Source organism: Onthophagus taurus, chromosome 11 (genome assembly GCF_036711975.1).
Source record: "Onthophagus taurus isolate NC chromosome 11, IU_Otau_3.0, whole genome shotgun sequence".
Classification (NCBI taxonomy): Eukaryota; Metazoa; Arthropoda; class Insecta; order Coleoptera; family Scarabaeidae; genus Onthophagus; species Onthophagus taurus.
Genome location: NC_091976.1, coordinates 19,738,915 through 19,759,230, shown reverse-complemented (window position 1 = coordinate 19,759,230; position 20,316 = coordinate 19,738,915). Strand labels below are relative to the sequence as shown.

Here is a 20,316-nt window from a genome sequence, read left to right as displayed (position 1 = left end):
TTTTCTTTGGAATCTTTAGAATTTTTCTTCTTTAATAAGAAGTACCTTATATCATTATCTGTTGATATAATAATTGGCATATTAAGTCTATTCCTTCTCCATGTACATTTGAGGGGGTTTCCGCTATGGGTAGCAAGAGGTGTGTGAGCTTTTTGCCAAATTCTTTTCTTCTGTATTTGTTGATCCTAGCCCCAGTTATCATACTCTTGCTGGTGATTGTAATGATTTGTGCTCTTTGTAACCTATAATATTTGGGTTGAACGAGGTAGAGGAGGCCTTTAAACCCAATACGTTTAATAAAACCATAGGAGCTGATACCATCAGCACCTTTTGATTTTACTTAAAGAATGCTCTTGTTCTCTTGCGTTAACACTCACTATTCTATTTAATAAATCTCTTTGTTGTGGTGTTTTTCCATCAGTTTGGAAGCAGGCCTATGTTCTTCCGATGTTTAAATCGGAGACCATGGAGCTGTTTTCAATTATAGTCCAATTTCAATCTTATTAGTATTTGACAAGATTTTTGAGAAATTATTGTATGGCGTTTTTAACTGGCCGCCTGGTCGAGGGAAACTTGTTGAATTGTACTGATTTATTCTACAATCTATGGAACAAGATAATTTGGATTTCATGGTCAACTACTTCAAAGATTTTCTTTCTACCTAATAGACAGATCACAAATAGTTTTGGTTAATGGTTATTATTCTGAGCCTAGATTGGTTCCATACTCCTCGAACCAGCGTTTTCCAGAGTTCCCTCATGCTTCGAATGGCGAGTACTGCAGATAGAATTGATGTTTGCCTCATGTTATGAATAGTCTCGCGCATGTCTCCTCTTATGTACAGGTGTCCTACGTAAGTGGTTCGTTGAACTTCTTCCAGCACTACAATCCTCTGTGGACCATGGCTTGTTTCACAATACGTTGATATTCCGATATGTCAGATGCTGCACGCTTCCATATTTGAATATTAAGCGTCCTAACGTCCTTCATCACATCACCTTTCCATAATTTTTTTGGCCATCCTTCAGCTCTCTATCCCTGTAGTGTACATTCTAGAATTTTCTTCACTTCTCTGTCTCCATGCATAGTTTCCAGCTGTCTCATCCTATTCTAAGTGTTTTGTGTCATACTGTGTCTGCACCATCAATGATCTGTTCTAATTTGTGCTTCATTCGTATTATCCACATTCCTGCGCAAGATCTGTATTTCAAAGACTACATAGTACTCGTATAAGTTTCGATTCTTTGTCTTAGCACTTCTTGTCGCTTAGTATTCTAGTCTCGATTTCTTCAATGACAATATTTGTTTTGTTTAAATGAGCAATTTTTTATGTTAAGGTGGTGTCTTCTTCGAGGTCTTATTAATTTGGTCTTGCTTTGTTTTGGATTCGTCCTACTTTTGAGGCTTCTTTTCCGAGTTGAGTAAATTTTTCTCTCAGTTCATGCTCCGCCAAAACATGCCGAGTGATATAGAAAACGCAGTTCTAAGAAGAAATAAGATTTTGTTGTCCAAATTGGCAGAAACAAAAAAAAATTTGCAGAGGACAATCGGGACTGCAATTCCCCAATTCTCTGCTTATCGAGCATGTTTGGAAGAGCATTAGTAATTTTCTGCATCCTTTGCTGACACTACAACCTTTATAACAAGTACTACAAGTTGCAATACCTCAAAAAGAAAATGGCCATGTGCTAGAATCGATGCCACGTCATCATTAATAAAAATTATATTTAACATTTATGCCAAATTTGATCAATGAATTCTTTTGCATTTTTGGTGTTGCGACATCCATTGTCACTGAGTACATATAGAGCTAGTTCTGTTGTTTTCAAGTAATAAATTGTATGGTTTGAGATTAGACACAAAAAAATAATGAGCATCTTTTAGCTTTTTGGCCGTTTATGCTATGGAATATAATCATTTGATGAAGACAACTTTCCTCATCGCCCGTAAATTCAAAGACTTTATCACAAACACTATCCTCGCTTTCACGCACAACAATAAATCTCGAATTAATTTTTGCAAACCCGGATGTTTACGCTTTTATAACATTCTCGAACAAAAATACTTTTAGTGCAATTTCCATAAATTCCTCTTCCTAAGAATAAACAAAAAAATGATAAGATTCCCAAATTTTATTGATAACTGTTGTATCATTAGTTTGCATATTTATGTTCCCTATCTTTTGAATAAATATCAACTTTTATGTCTTATCCACCGAAACATTGAAAATATTAATCATAAAACATCATTTTCATTTTTAACATTCTTTTCGATGTATTAATTCGAATTATTGGTGATCGTTTCATCAATGTATAAAAAGGTAAAAATAGAAGGAAATGTTTATGATATCGCAAAATATAACATATGGAGATAAACTAAGATTATACACGATTTATGAGATAACAAATCAGTCACTTTTGTCTTTATTTTTATCAATAATCAACAACATTAATTAACTTAGATGTTAATGTTTTTGTATAATTTTTAAGATCATATTATTATTGTATGTTGACTCAAATTTTGTTGCAAAATTGAATGTGTCAAATGTGTCATAAATCACAAAATGAGATTATATTTTATTACTAATGTTTATTTATCAAAATATCTTTTATTTTAGAAAGGTAGATAAGAATCTATAATATGATATGTAATTTTCAGAAAAACAAGTTTTTGGATCAATATCGACACTTTCACTTCTTGCGGTTAAAATGATTCTAATTATTAATTTTTTTGTTGCAAATTCTAAGTCTCAACCTTGAAAAAGCCGTTTTGGCAAACTCAACATCATTGATAAACCAACTCTTTGTACATTCAAACCAAAGTGTGTGTCAAAATAAATAAAAACATGCAAACTCATCATCGTAGAAAATACGTTTTTGGACTAGATCCAACCAGAAAAATAGTCAAAGAAAACATCTCCATATTAAAAACGCATGTTGTGAAATTTGTAAATGATTTACTTACCGTGATAGAACTGTTAGTGATAATATTATTGTTGGTAGGGCTTCGGGGCGTCGTAACATCTCGTTTTTTTCGTAATTCGTCGCCGATATGCGATACCGCCGATCGAAACAAGGAATCATCTGGGTCATTCCAATTCTCCGGAAGTATAAATCGTGGATGTTCTGATTCTTCTATCACCACCTGACCCGATGCCAGGAAATTCGCTAGGAAAAGAGACACGCAAAGCAATAACCGGAACACCATGTTTGATGACACTACGCCGGCGATTGCCTTTTAACGATTACAACGTTTACTGTTTTTGTTGTTTATTTCTTAGAAACCAAGCGACGACTTTTAATTTATCCAAAATTAAGTCAATTTGTACAACGACATTCCATTCACGTACAGAGACCGACTGACTGCCTCTACGAACCGAATGCTTTTACGGCGCCTGTTCGGTTTCTCCCCCCTTTTAGAATACCGTTTTCAAGTGTGGTGGGAATCATTCTCTAACAAAAAGCTGAAATAAAATCAACACGTATCAACATATTTTGATGAATCATAAAAATTTGTTAAAATAAAAATACTACGATTCAAATAATTAATAACTTAAGTTACTGATTTTTAATTTTAACCATCTTCAGGAAAATAATCAAAAATGGCCACTAAAAAATATAATATATACAATATATTTTGATTTAGGTTATCTAAAAAAATTCTTAATTTGTTTAAATATTATTTATTTATAGTTTAATTTGTAGAGTTAAATAAGATTATAACAAATAAAAGTTTACTTTTTATGAATACAATAATATTATTCTAAAATTTAGTAACAATTTTATTAAATTAAACTTTAATGTCGTTCAAACGGGTTAAATATACCCTGTCATTTCGTGTTCAGGTTCACAAATTAGACCATAATTGACAAACTATAATTATATGTGAGTTGATGAAGCTAAATGATTTATCGCTGATAATGATAATTTAGAGAACCAATTTTCATCTTCATTTACGATAAATGAAAGTTTTTAAACTAATGTTAAGTAAATGTTAGGTATTTCCAAAGCTACAATTTTATATATTTAAAGTCTGACACACATCTTCCTTTAGTATCTTGACTGGGAGTGATACAAAGATAATTAAGATAAATGCAGAAGAAATTAGTTCTTTGGAGTGAGATACAAAATATGTTTATGGTTCTCTACGGTCTACAAAGATTGATCCTAATTATAAGTGAGAACATCCCCATATCCCCACATCAAAAATCGATCATCATATCATGTTTACAACATCCCACTGTCAAATAGTCCACTTCATAAAACAGGAGAACTGTCGACTCCCGAACCTGACTGGTCAAGATCTGAAAAAGTGTTGACCAGAATGCCAAGATTTTGCTAAAAAAATCTTATTTTTAACTAATTAATTAGAAGTTTGCATCTAAGATCAAAGCTATGCCAAAAGCTAACATTCTACCACGTTCTCAACATGCCCAACGCCAAAAAGTTCATCACTTTGCAAAAAAGGAGAATCGGCTATTTTCATTCTGAAAACTACAACTACATTTGATGTCCCTTCCTTAATGTCTCAAAGACACGTCGTGATATCGATGCTGCCAAGCCATAATGACATAAACGCCAAAATGGCTACTTATATACTTAAATGACTTTTTACTTAGCTACACCGTTGAACAAGATTTGTAAATCATCAATCAAACAATCAAAGCAACATAACCGCAAAAAAACTTTTTCTGGAATACGACATGATGACAGTTTCTTGTGTTTCCTGAAAAATTAAGTAAATATTAATATCTATAAGTATCATTTGTGCCGTTTTGTAGCCGCATTCGGAACACAAGCTCTAACAATGTATAGTGTTGGTGTACACTTGGGTACAGTTCTGGTTGTTAAAATGCTACATATTCTTTCCTTGAAATGCTATTAATAACTTTGCATTTAATTGTTGTTTTCAATTATCAAGTTAAGTATGGAAATGTTTTGCCAGCATCCAACAAGCACCGAATAAGCAACCCAACCCAAGCACGAATCAACTGTGATTTATTTGGGTTGAGTTGTGACTTCGACATTGGATTACTTTGTGGTTAAGCCGTTATGATATTTGATTCGTAAGTGATTTGCATGGTCGATAAGTTCAGTAAGAGTAATATTAATAAATAACCATGACCAATACGTTAAATAAATCACTGCGAATCTCATTATTGTACCAAAACTTGTTGTTCACCAAAGTTGAAGTCGAATTAGAACTGAATAGTCTGAATAGATTATTAAAACTTTCCGGAACGTCGCAAGCGATAAAGTAAAAAATGTCACAGTTTGAGCAGTGATAATTGTAAGTTTGCACATTTGTGGCATCCAGAAATGAAATTTGACTCACAAGTTCAGGCGAGTCAACTGATTCGCTGATCAATTTATGCAGAAATAATACACCAGAGGCAACTCTACATCTTTGCTTGTATGTACAATATGATAAGCTGCAAAGCAGCTTAAATTTTAAAAATCTTCTTTGTAAAGTCTCAATACACACAACCGAAGCATAATCAAGAACACTAATAATGTAAACCATGAATAAAGTTTTAATGCAATTAGTGAAAGGTCTTGATATTCTAATGATGAAGTCTTCTGATGAAGTAATTCTTCAACATGATAATTGAAAAGTAATTTAGAATCCAGGACAATGCCAGGATCCTTCACCTTCGACAATACATTCAAGGGTCGTGATCCAAGCCTATAAGTGAAATATCTTTTTCTGTTGAATGCTGTTTGATTGCATTTGTTGTAAGACAATTTTTTGAGCAATAAATTTGTAATCTGCCTAGATCAATTTGTAATCTTTAACAATCAGAAGTGGATTGAACCACTTGAATCATCAGCGTAAAGACTATGGTGGAATCATTCGTATATGTATATCATTAATATAAGCTATAAACAGGAGCGGACCCAGGTGACCTTCCGAAATGACTAAAGCAAAGTTAGATATGTATTTATTAATTTTTACAGCTTGATATGTGTCCGTAACATAAGATGCCAACTTTTATAGTTTGGAAAGAAGTACCCATGATGAGCTTGTCAAAGTGTAAAATTGGTATAAATAGCATCGACTTGGCAATTTTCAATTAGTCTCTACAGATCCAAAAGCAATGTTGTAAAATAGAATGTTGTATTAAATATCTTAGATTATATCGAAAAAATGAAAATAGGGTGATAATTAAAGACTAGGTTCCTACTTCCAGATTTATAGATACATAGGTTGAATAAACATAGAGGGGAGATCACCATCCCTGACGATGTTTAACTCTGTTACTAGATCGGTGTTGGCGTATTGGTACCAGATATGTCCTCATAAATTATCCCAACAAGTCTATTCGTGAGTTCAGGAAAGGTTCAGAAGAAATACGGAACCTAGGTGCCCCCTTGGAGATCTCCTGGTAATTGATACCTCCAGTGGAAGTGAAAGAATGTTGTTTCTTCTCAGAGTTTTAGATAAATAGAAAGATGGTAATGTCAAAACTTGATTTGTTGACTAACTTCAATATTGGAAGGGCATCAATTCAATATGTGACTTACTTTCTTACAAATAAAACATCAAATTTCGTTCATTGCTAAAATTAATAAGGAAGTCTTCAAAAACTAGTACACATAGCAGATCATTTTTTCCATGGTATGAATCCAATTAACGATGTTGATCACCATTTCTTGATGTTAATCACTACATTTAGTAGCTAATGGGCTAATTTTCATTATACCACAGGCTATGCTTATGTTTCAATATCATGGAAGAATGTTTTTTTTTTATTATTTCAATTTGGATGTCATCCATAGATCCTAGAATAGGCAGCGGCTTATTTCAGTTAAAAGCTCCAGTTGTGAGCTTTTAGTAAGGTTCGATTTATAATGAAGTTACTCATTTCCGTATTGTAGTGAAATTTGCTCAAAAATGCTCAGTGTCACCACAAAAAAATCCAAGATGTAGGAGATACAACAAAGGAGTTTTTGCAAACGTTTTTAAGTGTTGTATGTTCCGTCAGAATGAGCATAATCGTAATGTAAACTAAGGAAATTGCTGAATTAACTAATTAAGTGTACATCCATCATTATTTTGAAATAACTTAATTATTTATAATAACATAACAAGTACATAATTCTATCTACATACCTACATAAAAGAAGCAAAAACATCAAAATGTAATGCATTACTGTTGTTTGTATAGAGATAGAGATACAAGGAACTATCCTCGTTTCCTAGATTGAATAATTGCGCCCCTTTTGAAGGGTAACAATGTAAATTGAGGATATAAATAGGTGCATATGTCAGTCAATTTCAATTTAGCGGCGTCGACACCAAATTGAATTAACTTGGTGAAGAGGATTAGAACTGGAAAACGGAATTAAATAAAAAGAAATATTTAGAATAGACGACGTAGAAAGACATAAAGATTATTTGTTATTATGAAAATACAAAGAATTGCGATAAAGATATGATTCATAGTCACGGGACTATGATATTTTTCATAAAGATGTTTCTAGAATATTTTAAGCTTCTATCATTGCCGGAAGAATAAAATAAATAAGAAAAAACATATATTTGAATTCTTGAAAATGTTTTTATACTGATAACGTTAAATAAATAAACAATTTTTATAAATAATTTTTTAAACACGTGTACATTTTGGCTAACTTCACGGTTATTAGTACTGACATAACCTTACTTTTCCTCAACATAACCCAACTTTAAATTAAAAATTTTTATTTATTGAAAATGTTTAGAAAATGTTTTAATAAGTTATCAACAAAGATAATTCGTAATTTTCATGCTAAACCAAAGCGATTTGAAAGAGATTTTCCACCTGCAAAAAATATTTTAGCCGAAACAATAAATGGAAATAAAATAAACAAAACGTCCGATTGGAAAATAATAAGGAATCAATTATTAGAAAATAAAATTGTGTATAATGAGAAAAGTATAGATTCTATTCTATTGAATCATTGCATTGCAACCAAAAAATATGATTATGCTAAAAAATATATTGAGTTTTTGCATGAAGAAAATATCAAAATGAATTTGGGAAGTCTTGGAAAGTATTTAAAGATGTACTATTCAATGTATTATGATGGATTGATGCATGAGAAGGATGAAGAAAAAATTCTACAAATGTAAATTTTAATTAACAAAAAATTAAGCTTAATTTACAGATATAAAATTTAATTTTAGCTATGAAGATATTTTGAAAGAATACCCAGTTTTAGATTCAATCACCTTGGAGAATTTGATTTGTGCTCTAAGTGTAACAACATCATGGAAAAAATCGAAAGATTTACTAACACAATGCAAGTTAACAACAATCCCAACAAACAATTCTTATAATTCTCTTACAACATCAGCGTTTCGCAACGAAGATCCAGAGTTAGGTTGGGAGTTATTTAACGAAATGATCATAAATAATCGGTCACCTCAAAATATAACTTACGAATCGATTTTAAACGAATTAAAAATAAACGCATCTCAATCGATTTTTATTGCAAAACTTGAAAAATTTTTCGAAGTACTAGATAATCATGATTTGCAATTTGACAAAGAAATAGCTGCTTTATTATTTAATATCTTAAAACAATCAAAAGTTAAAGGAATAGTTAGTAAAATAACTTATCAAGGAATTTGTGTAAAATGTAAAATAAAATTAGATGAAACCAAATTAACAAACAATGAATTTAACGATTTAAAAGTGGCGTTTTTAAACGAAGTAGTTGTTGGTAAAAACGTTTTTTGTAAAACCACCCCAGAAGAATTAGATCGATTTAAATCTTTCATCAAAAATATGGGGCAATTTGATGTTGTTATTGATGGATTAAACACTCAATATTCCCAAGGAGTTGCGCAAAGTCCACAAGTTACAGCAGCTTTGGTTAATTTTTGATTAATTAACAAAATAATGATTTAATAAATTTTGTTTTAGTTAAGTGAAGTTGTTAATCATTTTAAAAAACAAGGCAAAGAAATATTATTACTTGGAAGAAACCACATGGAAAGACTACCAACAAAAAATTGGAGTTTCATAAAACGAAATTGCATGATTTTTTTAACTCAAGATATTTCACAAGATGATCCTTTTATTCTTTATTGCGCTTTACACAGTGGAAATGATACGAAAATTGTTACCAGGGATTTAATGAGAAGTCATTTATTTCTGTTAAAAGATAAACGATTAAAGAAATTGTTTAAGAGGTGGTTAATTCAAAATAGGCTTCATTTAATCACTGCAAAACCGGGGACTGTTATATTTAAGGTAATAGAAATTAATATTAATTTAATTTTTAATTTAATGTAATTACTTTTTTATGAAGCAACCTTTAAAATATATGATAACACCACAAAAGAATGAGAATACATGGCATGTTCCATACATTGAAGAAATCAAAGAAAACCCAAAATCAATAAAATATGAATGGTTGTGTATCGATTTGAATAAATTTAATTAATAAAATTATTTTTAGATAAATGTGTAACGATTTTTAAAATTCTTTTTTTCTTGAGGTTCTTTGCATATCAAACATTCCTTTCTACACAATAATTCGTATGAAATTTGAATTAATAACTGTATTAAGAATTTGGGAATTTTAAGGAAACTTTTTGTGCCGGTTGATTCATTAAAATATCACAGGTTTCGAAATATTGGTTAATTTTAGAATATGAAAGGATTAATTTAACTTTTCAACTTTTTTTTAGATATTTTTTTGATGACATCATTTTGTTCGAATTTACAACAGGAATTTGGATTAAATGCATTTGGCACAGTGTACATAAAGAAATTGTTCATACAATCTGTGTCTAAGGAGATACAAATCATGATCTCCTAGTCAAGAAGATTCTTACATACTGAGCAAATCCACAGCGTGCATTGCAATAAAACTACAGTAGAAATAAGTTTTTTCTAAGTATAATTTCTAAGTAATAAGTTTTAAACAACAATAATTTTGTACTGGTGAAAATTGAAGAAACTGCTAAACAGCCCTATCGGGCATTCCTAGATCCTAATCATAACGAATAGCTGATCAACTAGTACAGCAACTTGTTGTTATAAAAACTGTATTGCAAAAGTTCCAAACCCACAAAATAATAATGTTCTGAAATGGAATCAGCCCGCGAGGAGAAACATTGAAACGTAAATGAAATTGCTGCTATGTTGGTGTCACAGAATCGTTATATTTAAAGAACATCACAACAACAAGGATAATCACTATCTAATGCTCCAAACATTATTAACAAGAATTTTGTTGTGGACTATCTCTTACGCGCAGAATGTGGACCAAAAAGTCATCATCTACTAAAGTGCATCTACTAAAATGAGTTGATAAGTAAATAAGTAATTTGATGTTTTTTTTTAGATCAGAAAAAAAGTAACTTCCATGTCATGATCTTGTTTTTCGCGAAAATGCTAATGCCAAAAATTTTAAACTGCTAAAATCTTTTGTTTTTGTCTTATTGGAAAAAAACAAATTTGGCGAAAATGACAAACGCGAATATCGATTTTTTAGCAATAATATAACGGCGCCACGCTGAGCTGAATCGCGATTCTAGCTGGACAAAAGTAAAGAATTAATGACAAAATACAGGATGTCTCACGTAACTGGTTCATTAGAACTTTTTCAGGTTCCACTATTCGTAGAGATTTGAAACATTGGTAGCATGGTTGTTCTTTCGATCTAAAATATTTTCAAGATGGCCGCCACTTCCGGTCTACCGGAAGTAGACCATAACTTCGCTATTGTAAATGGAATGCTATACTTTTTATTACACCGTTTAATTGTATGTAAAAAAATAGGTTGACTTTGATAAAAGTTATTGGTACCTAGCGTTTTTCGTTTTCGAGTTATTTTGGTTTTAAACTTTTTTTGGGAAATTTCAACATGCTCTTTAAAACTCCATATCTCAGCCAACGTTCATTCAAAAAAGATCTACGTTGGCACGATTACTCTTCAGATGTTGTCAAATAGATTGTCATTTGTTGTATCGGAGTATCTTATACAGGATGGTTAAAAATTGAATTACTGTTTCTCCATATTCAATGGTGAGAAAGTCGAAAATTTTAAATGGAACGCCCCATTTTTTTTAGCCTATCAGAAAGAGAATTTAATTCTCTACAAATTATCTATGAACATTCCCATACCTATTTATTGTAGTTTGCCGCATATTGCGAAATTTATTAAAACATGCACGAAATGCAGGTTTTTTTATTAGAAAGCTATGGAATTTTGTCAGTTTTTGGTCCATGTTTGTATTATTGTTGTCACAGGACGTGTCGATCACTTAATGAGAGATGCCTAACAAACCTAACTCCCATCACAAGGAAAAATTTCAAAAAATTGATAATTTCTTAGTTCTGGATATATCGAGACCGAAAGACATCGCATATTTCCGGTCACTAGTGATGAAGACAACGAAATAGATATTTTAAAGCATTTCCAAATTCAATTTAATGACAAATTTATATTATAAATTTATATTTTTATTCAAGTCTAATTTTTGTCATTAACTTTTTGTTTTAATAGTTTCATTTATTTGATCTTCTGTTTGTTATTTTTGGTAAGTAAAAGCTAGTAAACTAAAAGATTATGAATTGTGGTTAATAGTACAAATAGTAATAGAAATAAATTAAACAAAAAACTGTCAAAATGCTGTTTCCTGCATTTCCTGTATGTTTTGATAAATTTACGAATATGGAGAAACTATAATAAATAGATATAGGAATGTTTATAGATAAATTGTAGAGAATTAAATTCCCTTTCGTGTAGGCTAATAAAATATGGAGCGTTCCATTTAAAATTTTCGACTTTCTCCAAATTGAATATGGAGAAACGGTAATTCAATTTTTGACCAGCTTGTATAAGATACTCTGATACAATATATGACAATCTATTTGAGAGCATCGGAAGAGTAATCGTGCCAATTTAGAGCTTTTTTGAATGAACGTTGGCTGGGATATAGGGTTTTAAAGAGCATGGTGAAATTTGCCATAAAAACCTTAAAATCAAAATAACTCGAAAACGAAAAACGCTAGGTACCATTAACTTTTATGAAAGTCAACATATTTTTTTACGTACAATTAAAAGGTGCAATAAAAACTATAGCATTCTATTTGAAATAACGAAGTTATGGTCTACTTCCGGTAGACCAGAAGTGACAGCCATCTTGAAAATATTTTAGATCGAACGTTCCGAGTGAACAACCCATACTAACAAAATTTCAAAACTGTACGAATACTGGAACCTAAAAAAGTTCTAACGAACCAGTTACGTGAGACACCTGTATAAATACAAGGTGTCAGATAAAAAACGCCCCAAGCTGTAACTCTGTCATTTACATTCTGATTTTCATGAGCGAGGTATCAAATGAAATGGTTTGATGAATACTATGATTCATACTACAAATACATTTTTTCCAGGGCCATCTTCAATTTTAAGCGATTATTAGCTTTTGTTTTTCAAATTGCTCCATATATTTTACTTCACGTCATTGAATAGTTATTGTTTTTCTGAATCCATTAATGTGCAATACATCCATTTTGAATGTAATTCTAGCAGAGAAAAAACATTCTGTATCTACAGGTGTCACACAAGAACGTCGCAAGCTGTAACTCTGTCATGTAAATTCCGATTTTCATGAGCGAGGTATCAAATGAAATAGTTTGATGAATACTATGATTCATGCTACAAATAAACTTTTTCCATGCTGGCCAGATGGGAGAGCCTTGAGGGAGACCTTGTTGAACGGTGAAACTGTGAGAATAGCAGTTTTTCGCTTTAACCAATGAGGAGAAATATCGCCAATTATTAATTAAAGTATCCTCTTTTTAGAGTTGCTTCGTTAGTTAAATCAGCATCAAAAAAGTTCATTTTGTATCTTGGAGCCAAATAAGTTGACATATAGCTTATATAGCAGCTTTCTTATTATTTCATTTTTATTCAAATATCGCAATAATGTGGCAATATAGGGTATCACTTCAGAAATGCACCAGAAATTATAACCATAATGGCCGGATAGATATGCCGGATAATCGGATATCCGGCCGAAGGGGATGCCGAATATCCGGTATCCGGCTTTTCGCAAAATCACTATCCGTTCCATCACTAGTTAATAATATATTCAAAGAAGGAGGGCCATAAATTGAGATATAACAAAAATTCTTCCAGTAAAGCTGATACACTTTTTCATTTTCTCTTCATTTTTTTTATATAACTTGGTATTGGTGGGATCTTTTAGGGTGCTGATTACAAATTTATTTTTATTTATTTATCATTTATTGCCACAGACAAAAATACAAAATTACATAAGATACACTTAACTTAAACAGTATCAGCAAATGGATCATTTTATCGCACAAGCGATCTCTGCCAAATGACCCAACAGAACAAACAAAAATAAAAATAGTATTTGCTGAATATGGCAAGTAGTGATAATTAGATATTATTAACATCACCAAATAAGATTAAGCAAGAAAAGAAAAACAAAGAGAAAAATAAAGAAAAGACACAAAAAGAGAGATAGAGAGCGACTAAAAGAAACTAAAAGAATCTGCCGGATATCAGTTGCCAACAAGTGAGAGCAGTTGAAGAGAGGAAAAAAAGAGAAAGACAAAGAACAAAGAATCAGGAAACAGCCAGTTGAAGAGGAAGCAAGTGGCTCTTTAAAACATGTCTAAAATTAGTAATTCTAGAAATATTACGAATTTCAGAAGGCAGTCCATTCCACAGCGCAATCGACTGTACTGTAAATGATCTATGATAAATTTCAGTGCTATGAACGGGAAATGTAAGAATAGTATCAGAACGTGAACGAGTAGCAAGCTCATGAGTTGATAATTGCTGGAACCTATCTGATAAGTACTTTGGGGTGCAGTTATGAAGGATTTTAAATAAAATGGTTAATAAACGAAAGGATCTACGTCTCTCACAGGTTAACATCTGAATGTAATTGCGATACGGCGTTACATGCTCAAATCTATTTAGGTCAAATATGAACCGGATACAATTATTTTGTAGCCGCTGCAATTTACTCAGAAGAGTCACCGAAAGATCGGGATAAACCGCGTCCGCATAGTCGAAGTGAGGAAATATAAGAGAGTAACAAAGATTACGACGCACCACAGGTGGAAGAGAGCAGCGAAGTCTTTTTAAAGAGTGGAAGCAAGCATAAACTTTTCTGCAAACATGTTGAATTTGCGGTTTCCAAGACAGTGCAGAATCCATAAGGACTCCAAGATTTTTAACTGTGTTAGAAAACCGTATGACATTACCATCCAGCATCAGATCACTGCAGGCAGATGGATTAATCTTACCAAGTAATTGACGAGTTCCAAACACAATAGCTTGCGTTTTAACTGAGTTCAACTTAAGTCCGTATCTCCGAGACCAGTTCAAGACGTTAGATAGATCGTTATTAAGTCGCACAATAGCTGCCGGAAATTCAGCAACAGTAGTAGTATATATCTGCAGGTCGTCGGCATACAAATGATAATTACACGAGATATAATTAGTAACACTATTAACGAACAAAGAAAAAAGTAACGGACCCAATACACTGCCCTGAGGAACACCACATTTGATTGCACAAGCAGAAAAAATTGAAGAGTTAGCGCGTACGCACAAGGAGCGATGGGAAAGGTAGGATTGAAACCAAGAAACACAGGGGGGAGTGAATCCGTAGGCAGAAAGAGACGCTAAAAGAAGGCTGTGGTCGACAGAATCAAAAGCCTTGCTGAAATCGAGCAGTACCAGCACAGTAACACATCTGTTGTCGCAGGCATACCTAATATCATCAGTAACTTTAATGAGAGCAGTAGTTGTACTATGCCCACTGCGAAAACCCGATTGCAACTCATTGTGTAAATTAAACCTCTCTAGAAATCCTTGGACTTGTAAATAAACTAAGCGTTCAAGAGCTTTTGATAGTACGGATAAAATTGAAATCGGACGGAAATCAGTGTTACATGAAGAGGACTTGGATTTGGGTATGGGAACGACATGAGCAACCTTCCAGACAGAGGGAAATAAAGACCGCTCAAAAGAAAAGTTGAAGATATGAGTTAAGGGAGGAAGCACTATATCCAGGATAGGAAGAAGAAGGTTGAGACCGATACCATCAGAACCCACGCAAGGGGACTTCGAATAAGTCAAAGCATCACCTACTTCGATCGCGGTCACAAGCGTAAGAGAGAAGGAGCAAGATTTAAGAGAAATAAGAATTTCATTAATTGTAGCCGCCTTAGTTACGTCATCGATGATCAGGGGAGGCTCTGCAAAAAAGTTTGCCATCGACTCACAATCAAGATCCATCTGGACAGACGGAGAATCAATCACTCCGAGAGACCTCATAGTCCTCCAAAATGTTCTGGGCGCGACTCCAGACAGCCTCTGGTAGAAATAAGATCTCTTAGCATACTTGCATTTATGATTACAGCGGTTGCGTAAAATTCGATAATTTTCCCGATTAGCACTAGAGGGTGTACGTTTAACTACGGACTTTGCACGGTTACGCAGTCGCATAAGAGATCTTATCTCATCACAATTTGGGGTCAGAATTAAACTTTTAAAAAATCAAGATGGCGGATACAATGTAGAGAACTAAAATTGTAACAAAAAGGATATTTACGCAAAGCTTAATTTCCAGGGAGTTTTTGAGGTCATTGATGGCTGGTCCAGGAAGCCTTCCAGCTCACACTGTAAAAGTGGACGTCCAACACTGAGAACATGTCCCGCCGATTTTTTGAGCATGCAGATGAAGCCTCTGCAGCTACAGGAGTTGATAAGCGATTAATATCTAGATTTGGAACTATTCTTCAGGTATTTATAAAACAACTTCCTCAAATTTTTTACTATGACAATGACAAGAAAAAAAAACTCATTTACCTATGATACTGCTAAACTGTTTGTGGAGCTATATGGCTGGTACAGCATGCCTCCCAGCCTACATAAAATCCTTTTACATGGCTCTTTAGCCATAAAACATGCCCTTGTTCCAATAGGGCAACTTTCAGAGGAGGAACAGAAAGTCCTCATATATAAAAACTTGGAAGACTTAGTTCATATGCTTTTAATATCATCGCATCCTGTTATTACAGGCTTTAGATCGTTCCAGAAAGTCCCATTGAAAGAGCTGAATACTTAGGCAAGGCAGCTGATCACGGATTCAGTGGAAGAGGATATAGTTGATGAGCAGCATAGCGAAGCGGAGAAGGATTCTCCAAGCAAATCGGATGATTGGGATTTTGTATTTTTATAAAAATAGTTCTTCCTTTTACTAGAAACTAAATTAGCATTTATTTTATCTTTCTATTTTATTTTATACTAATTTTTCGCTATAAAATAAAGGCCTTCTAGCCTTTGTTAAGCCCATAAAATAATTTTGTCCAGCTAGAATCGGGATTCAGCCCACGGCGTTGCGAGAAATTTGTTTCCATGTCTTACTTCCTAGATTTCATCCAACAGGTTGGTTGTGGTCTAAATTAATTCGTTATTTTTTCCTCATCATAAATATACAGTGCGACCTCGATTTTCCGGTCTAATTAAAACCGCGGTCAACCGAATAAGTAAATAATTCAGATTACTGAAGCGAAACATTTAATGCAAAACAACTAAAAAACAGTATTTATCTTCTTAAGCTTCTTAAATTGGAAATGAACAGAAGCATATGTTATTACTTCTGTATTCTTACTTCACAACGTTTTCTTCGTTATTAGATAAAATATGGGCTAAGAGACTTTTCTGATAAAATAATGTTGTCAGTCTAAAGGCTGTAAAAGCGCAGTACAATTTGATGGAAGAAACAGTGTTGTAAATTATCCATCCTCACTAGTCAGCTCTTCTATAGTTCCATGGCTTGAGGCGTGATCGATGATTAGCAGAGCACTTTCAGGCAAATTAACACTTCTTAAATGTCTTTTAATTTGACGAATAAAAGATCCATGAAACCAGTCTAAGAAAGTTTCTGTAATCGTCCAGGCATTGGCAGATTACTGATATTCAACAGGTATATTTACTTTTTTAAAAGTCTTCCAATTTTTTGTCTTTCCTATCAACATTGAACCATCATCATTGCAACATTCTAGAAACGTAACGCGCTCTTTGCTTATTTTACGACCTGGTGCATCCTTCTCCTGAGATCGAACCAACATCTTTGCAGTCAGTAGTTTCCAATAGAGAACAATTTTCTGCGAATACAGTTAGGAAAGGATCGACGGCATTTTGATTATTGAAAAGTTTTTGGCCGCACACTTTTAAAACATTCAGATCATGTCTTTTTCTGAAGTTTGAAATCCAGCCTAATAGCCAAAATTATCATTTTAGAAGACAACTGAATATCGACATAGGAATATCACCTTAAATATTTGTTCAATTCAATCTTAATTCCAAAAAAGAATCGCAACGCAGCAATATATTTCACGTAAATGCCATTATTGACAAAAAAAACTTTTCAAATACTACAACTGGTGTGAAAATGAAATTATAAAAATGTCAAAAATGTGTCTAAATGGTTTCTATAGAAATTCATAACATGTTGGCTTGTTAATTTAGTTCTTTATAGAATTTTCTGCGTCAATATTCTCGGTAAAATGTCAAAATTCTTGTAATTTAAATGAAGCAAATTCGAATATAGCAAACAAACCAAAACGAAACAACTACAATGAACGATAAAGAGAAATCAATATACGATGAAGGAGAGTGTCGTAGTCGACGAGTAACTTTGAAACAATGGAAAAGTATGTCGAATAAAAATAGAGGTAATAACTCCGTAACAAAACCTCGTCGCAGTGTCGAAAGTATATCGCGAAACGTTTCAAAAAATGTGACGGAAAAAGTTGAAGAAAAACCAGCTAAACATAAAAGTCGTCCTAGTCTTAGCAGAATACAAGAACTTTCGAAACCATCAAAATCAGCATTGTTGCACACTTGGAAAACGTATTCTAATGTTTTCGATTATGATCGGATGAAAAAACTTATGAATAAGCTCAATGTGGAGTTTGCTTTAACACAAGAGTGAGTTTTAGTTAGGTAAACATTGCATTACATAAAACCGTTTTCTTTGTTAGAGAGAAAAATTCGTGTATGGAGCATTTAAGAAAAAACGTAATAAGTTGTTGTGGAAAAAAAGCGATGGGTTCGAGAGAAATTGGCAAAAAGTATCATTTGAATAACGATGATATTCAAAGAATAACCGGTATAAGTAAATCCCAAAAAGGGGCTCGATGGAGTAGAAGAATAGAAGAACTCGCTCGACCAAAAGCGTGTAAGGTATTAGCAACGTGGGATGATTATGGCGGTGTTTTGCCAGTGGAAAAACGGGTAAACTTTCATAGAAAATATGTTGAATCCGTAGAAGAAATTAAAAGGTAAAATGTTTAAAGTTGAAAATCCAATTTTCTTTATTAAATAATACCATTAGAACTCAAGAAGAGCAAGAATTCCGTAATTCACAACGTGGACATATTCAACATTTTGAATCTTCAAGATCGTCAAGTTCAATGATGGAAGAGCAAGATAGAATGATGGCAAGAGCTGCAGCCTATAAATTGGTAGAAAAAGGAGTTGAAAGAGCATTACTGTATGCGGAAGAAGGAAGGCCGCCACCTTTAATGAGTCGAACTCTTCTCAAGTTATCCGATAATATCTTAGCGGTTTTATCTGACCGAAATTTAATTAAAATGCCTACGAGGAGTTCTCAAGAAAAGAACGCAAAGTTTTTGATGTACGTTTCTGATTGGACTGCCAAAATAATAAGTGATGCGTATTTGGCGACGGAAAAGGCCGAAACAGGACAGAAAGTTTTTACTAAAAAATATATAAAAAGTACTTCTGATAAAGGAATTCAAGAGACAATTTTAGAACAAGATGAGGATAGCCCTCACGAATGTAAAGAAGAAAATTCTAAAGAAAAGGAGAAGAAGAGCGAAGAAATATCAGAAAAACCTTTTGAAGATATTTCAGAAATTGATAACAGTTTTGGCAATGAAAGTGATTGGGATGAGGAAACCGGAACGTTAAAAGACCAAGGAAATCATGAAATAAAAAAGTTGAGTATTACGAGAAGTAACACCAAGATTATTCATATTAGAAAAGATAATGATCAAAGTGTAAAATCTCAGAAAGGCGGTGAAAAAAATAATGTTGGAGATAAAAAAATTGATAAATCTTACAAAAAAGATGTCAATAAAACTCAGGAAGATAATAATCAATTTTCTAAAATTGATACTGACAAGAAAGTTGAAGAAAGTACTAAAAAAGAAGATGAAGGAAGACCGGAACCTCAAAAAATGGATGTTGGTATAAAATTATCAGAAAGTACTCATTCCTCTAAGACGGAAAGTGAACAAGCTTGCAAAATAGTTCTGGAGGAAATTTCTCAATCATCTAAATCAGAAAAACGTACGAACGATAAAGTAATTTCAACAGGTGATGAAGTAAACTCTGATAAAAAGCCAGAAGAAAATGTTCAATCATCTAAAATTGAAGGAGATTCAAATGATGAAGCAAATTCTGATTCTCCTAACATAAACGGTAATAAGAATCTTGACGAAGATGTTCAACCTCCGCAAATGGACGGTGATAAAAATGATAAAGGAAAATCATTATGCTGTAAAATAGATGGTAACGAAATTCATAAAGAGAATATTGAATCCTGTAAAGTAGATGAGGATAAGAATCAAGAGGAAAATTCAGAATCTTATCAAACGGAACTTGATCAAAGTCACGATGACATTATAGAGTCTTATAAAATAGATTCTCATGAAACCACCGAAGATTATTCTGATACTTATAAAACGGAAGATGAGGATAATCTCCAAGACAATTATCAACCTTGCAAATTTTTAGAATGTATTCTTACTAAAGTTAACATTGATGGTAAAGATTTAAATTAAATATATAAGAAAACAATTGTTAACACAAGTTTAATAAAGTTAAAAACTGTGTATTTTGTCGCTATTCAAACTGTTTACTTAATCTGCGGCAAGAGAACTTTGAAATCTTTCATTGTAAGTTTTTGAGAGAAATGTTACCATTCTGTCTTTAGTCTTTGTCCGAAGTATTGGTGCTAAACAAACTCCTCAACTTTGGTTGTGATATTATCTAGTCATCCATCAATGTGCAGTATTATCTCAAAATCTTTTATCATTTTCTATCGAAAACCCAGCAGTAAAGCCATAATTGACTTGAGCTGTTGCAAAAGAATCGAGACAACTTAAAAGAACTTTGACATATAAACGAGAAATCCTAGATTATCTTCCACTTGCATGGCAGCGCAAACCGCGGGTCATGGTGAAATTGGACATGTTCTATTTTGGTAGCTAGGCAGCGGCGACTAGCAGGT

The 20,316-nt window shown here is 32.8% G+C and overlaps 3 protein-coding genes across 4 annotated transcripts in view; 2 read left to right on the top strand and 1 right to left on the bottom strand.

Annotated features, from left to right (window-relative positions):
- The window catches only part of LOC111424127 (sortilin-related receptor-like), a 37,790-nt gene extending 34,415 nt beyond the window's left edge, over nucleotides 1–3,375 (bottom strand). For both annotated transcript variants that reach the window (XM_023057560.2, XM_023057561.2), the window contains exon 1: nucleotides 2,965–3,375. In XM_023057560.2, coding sequence (XP_022913328.2) covers nucleotides 2,965–3,207 — 243 coding nt within the window. In that variant the 5' untranslated portion in view covers nucleotides 3,208–3,375. The remainder of the gene's footprint in view (nucleotides 1–2,964) is intronic.
- Nucleotides 3,376–7,646: 4,271 nt separating this feature from the next.
- Nucleotides 7,647–9,454, top strand: LOC111424232 (mitochondrial ribonuclease P catalytic subunit). Its single transcript, XM_023057713.2, has 4 exons — nucleotides 7,647–8,111; nucleotides 8,170–8,860; nucleotides 8,912–9,241; nucleotides 9,300–9,454. Exons 1-4 carry the CDS (start codon nucleotides 7,717–7,719, stop codon nucleotides 9,432–9,434), a joined length of 1,551 nt encoding a protein of 516 aa, XP_022913481.1. The 5' UTR covers nucleotides 7,647–7,716; the 3' UTR covers nucleotides 9,435–9,454.
- Nucleotides 9,455–17,531: 8,077 nt separating this feature from the next.
- On the top strand, nucleotides 17,532–19,931 carry LOC111424084 (transcriptional regulator ATRX homolog). Its single transcript, XM_023057506.2, has 3 exons — nucleotides 17,532–17,987; nucleotides 18,041–18,340; nucleotides 18,394–19,931. The coding sequence occupies exons 1-3, from the start codon at nucleotides 17,635–17,637 to the stop codon at nucleotides 19,865–19,867; spliced, it is 2,127 nt and encodes a 708-aa protein (XP_022913274.2). The 5' UTR covers nucleotides 17,532–17,634; the 3' UTR covers nucleotides 19,868–19,931.
- The last annotated feature ends 385 nt before the right edge of the window (nucleotides 19,932–20,316 follow it).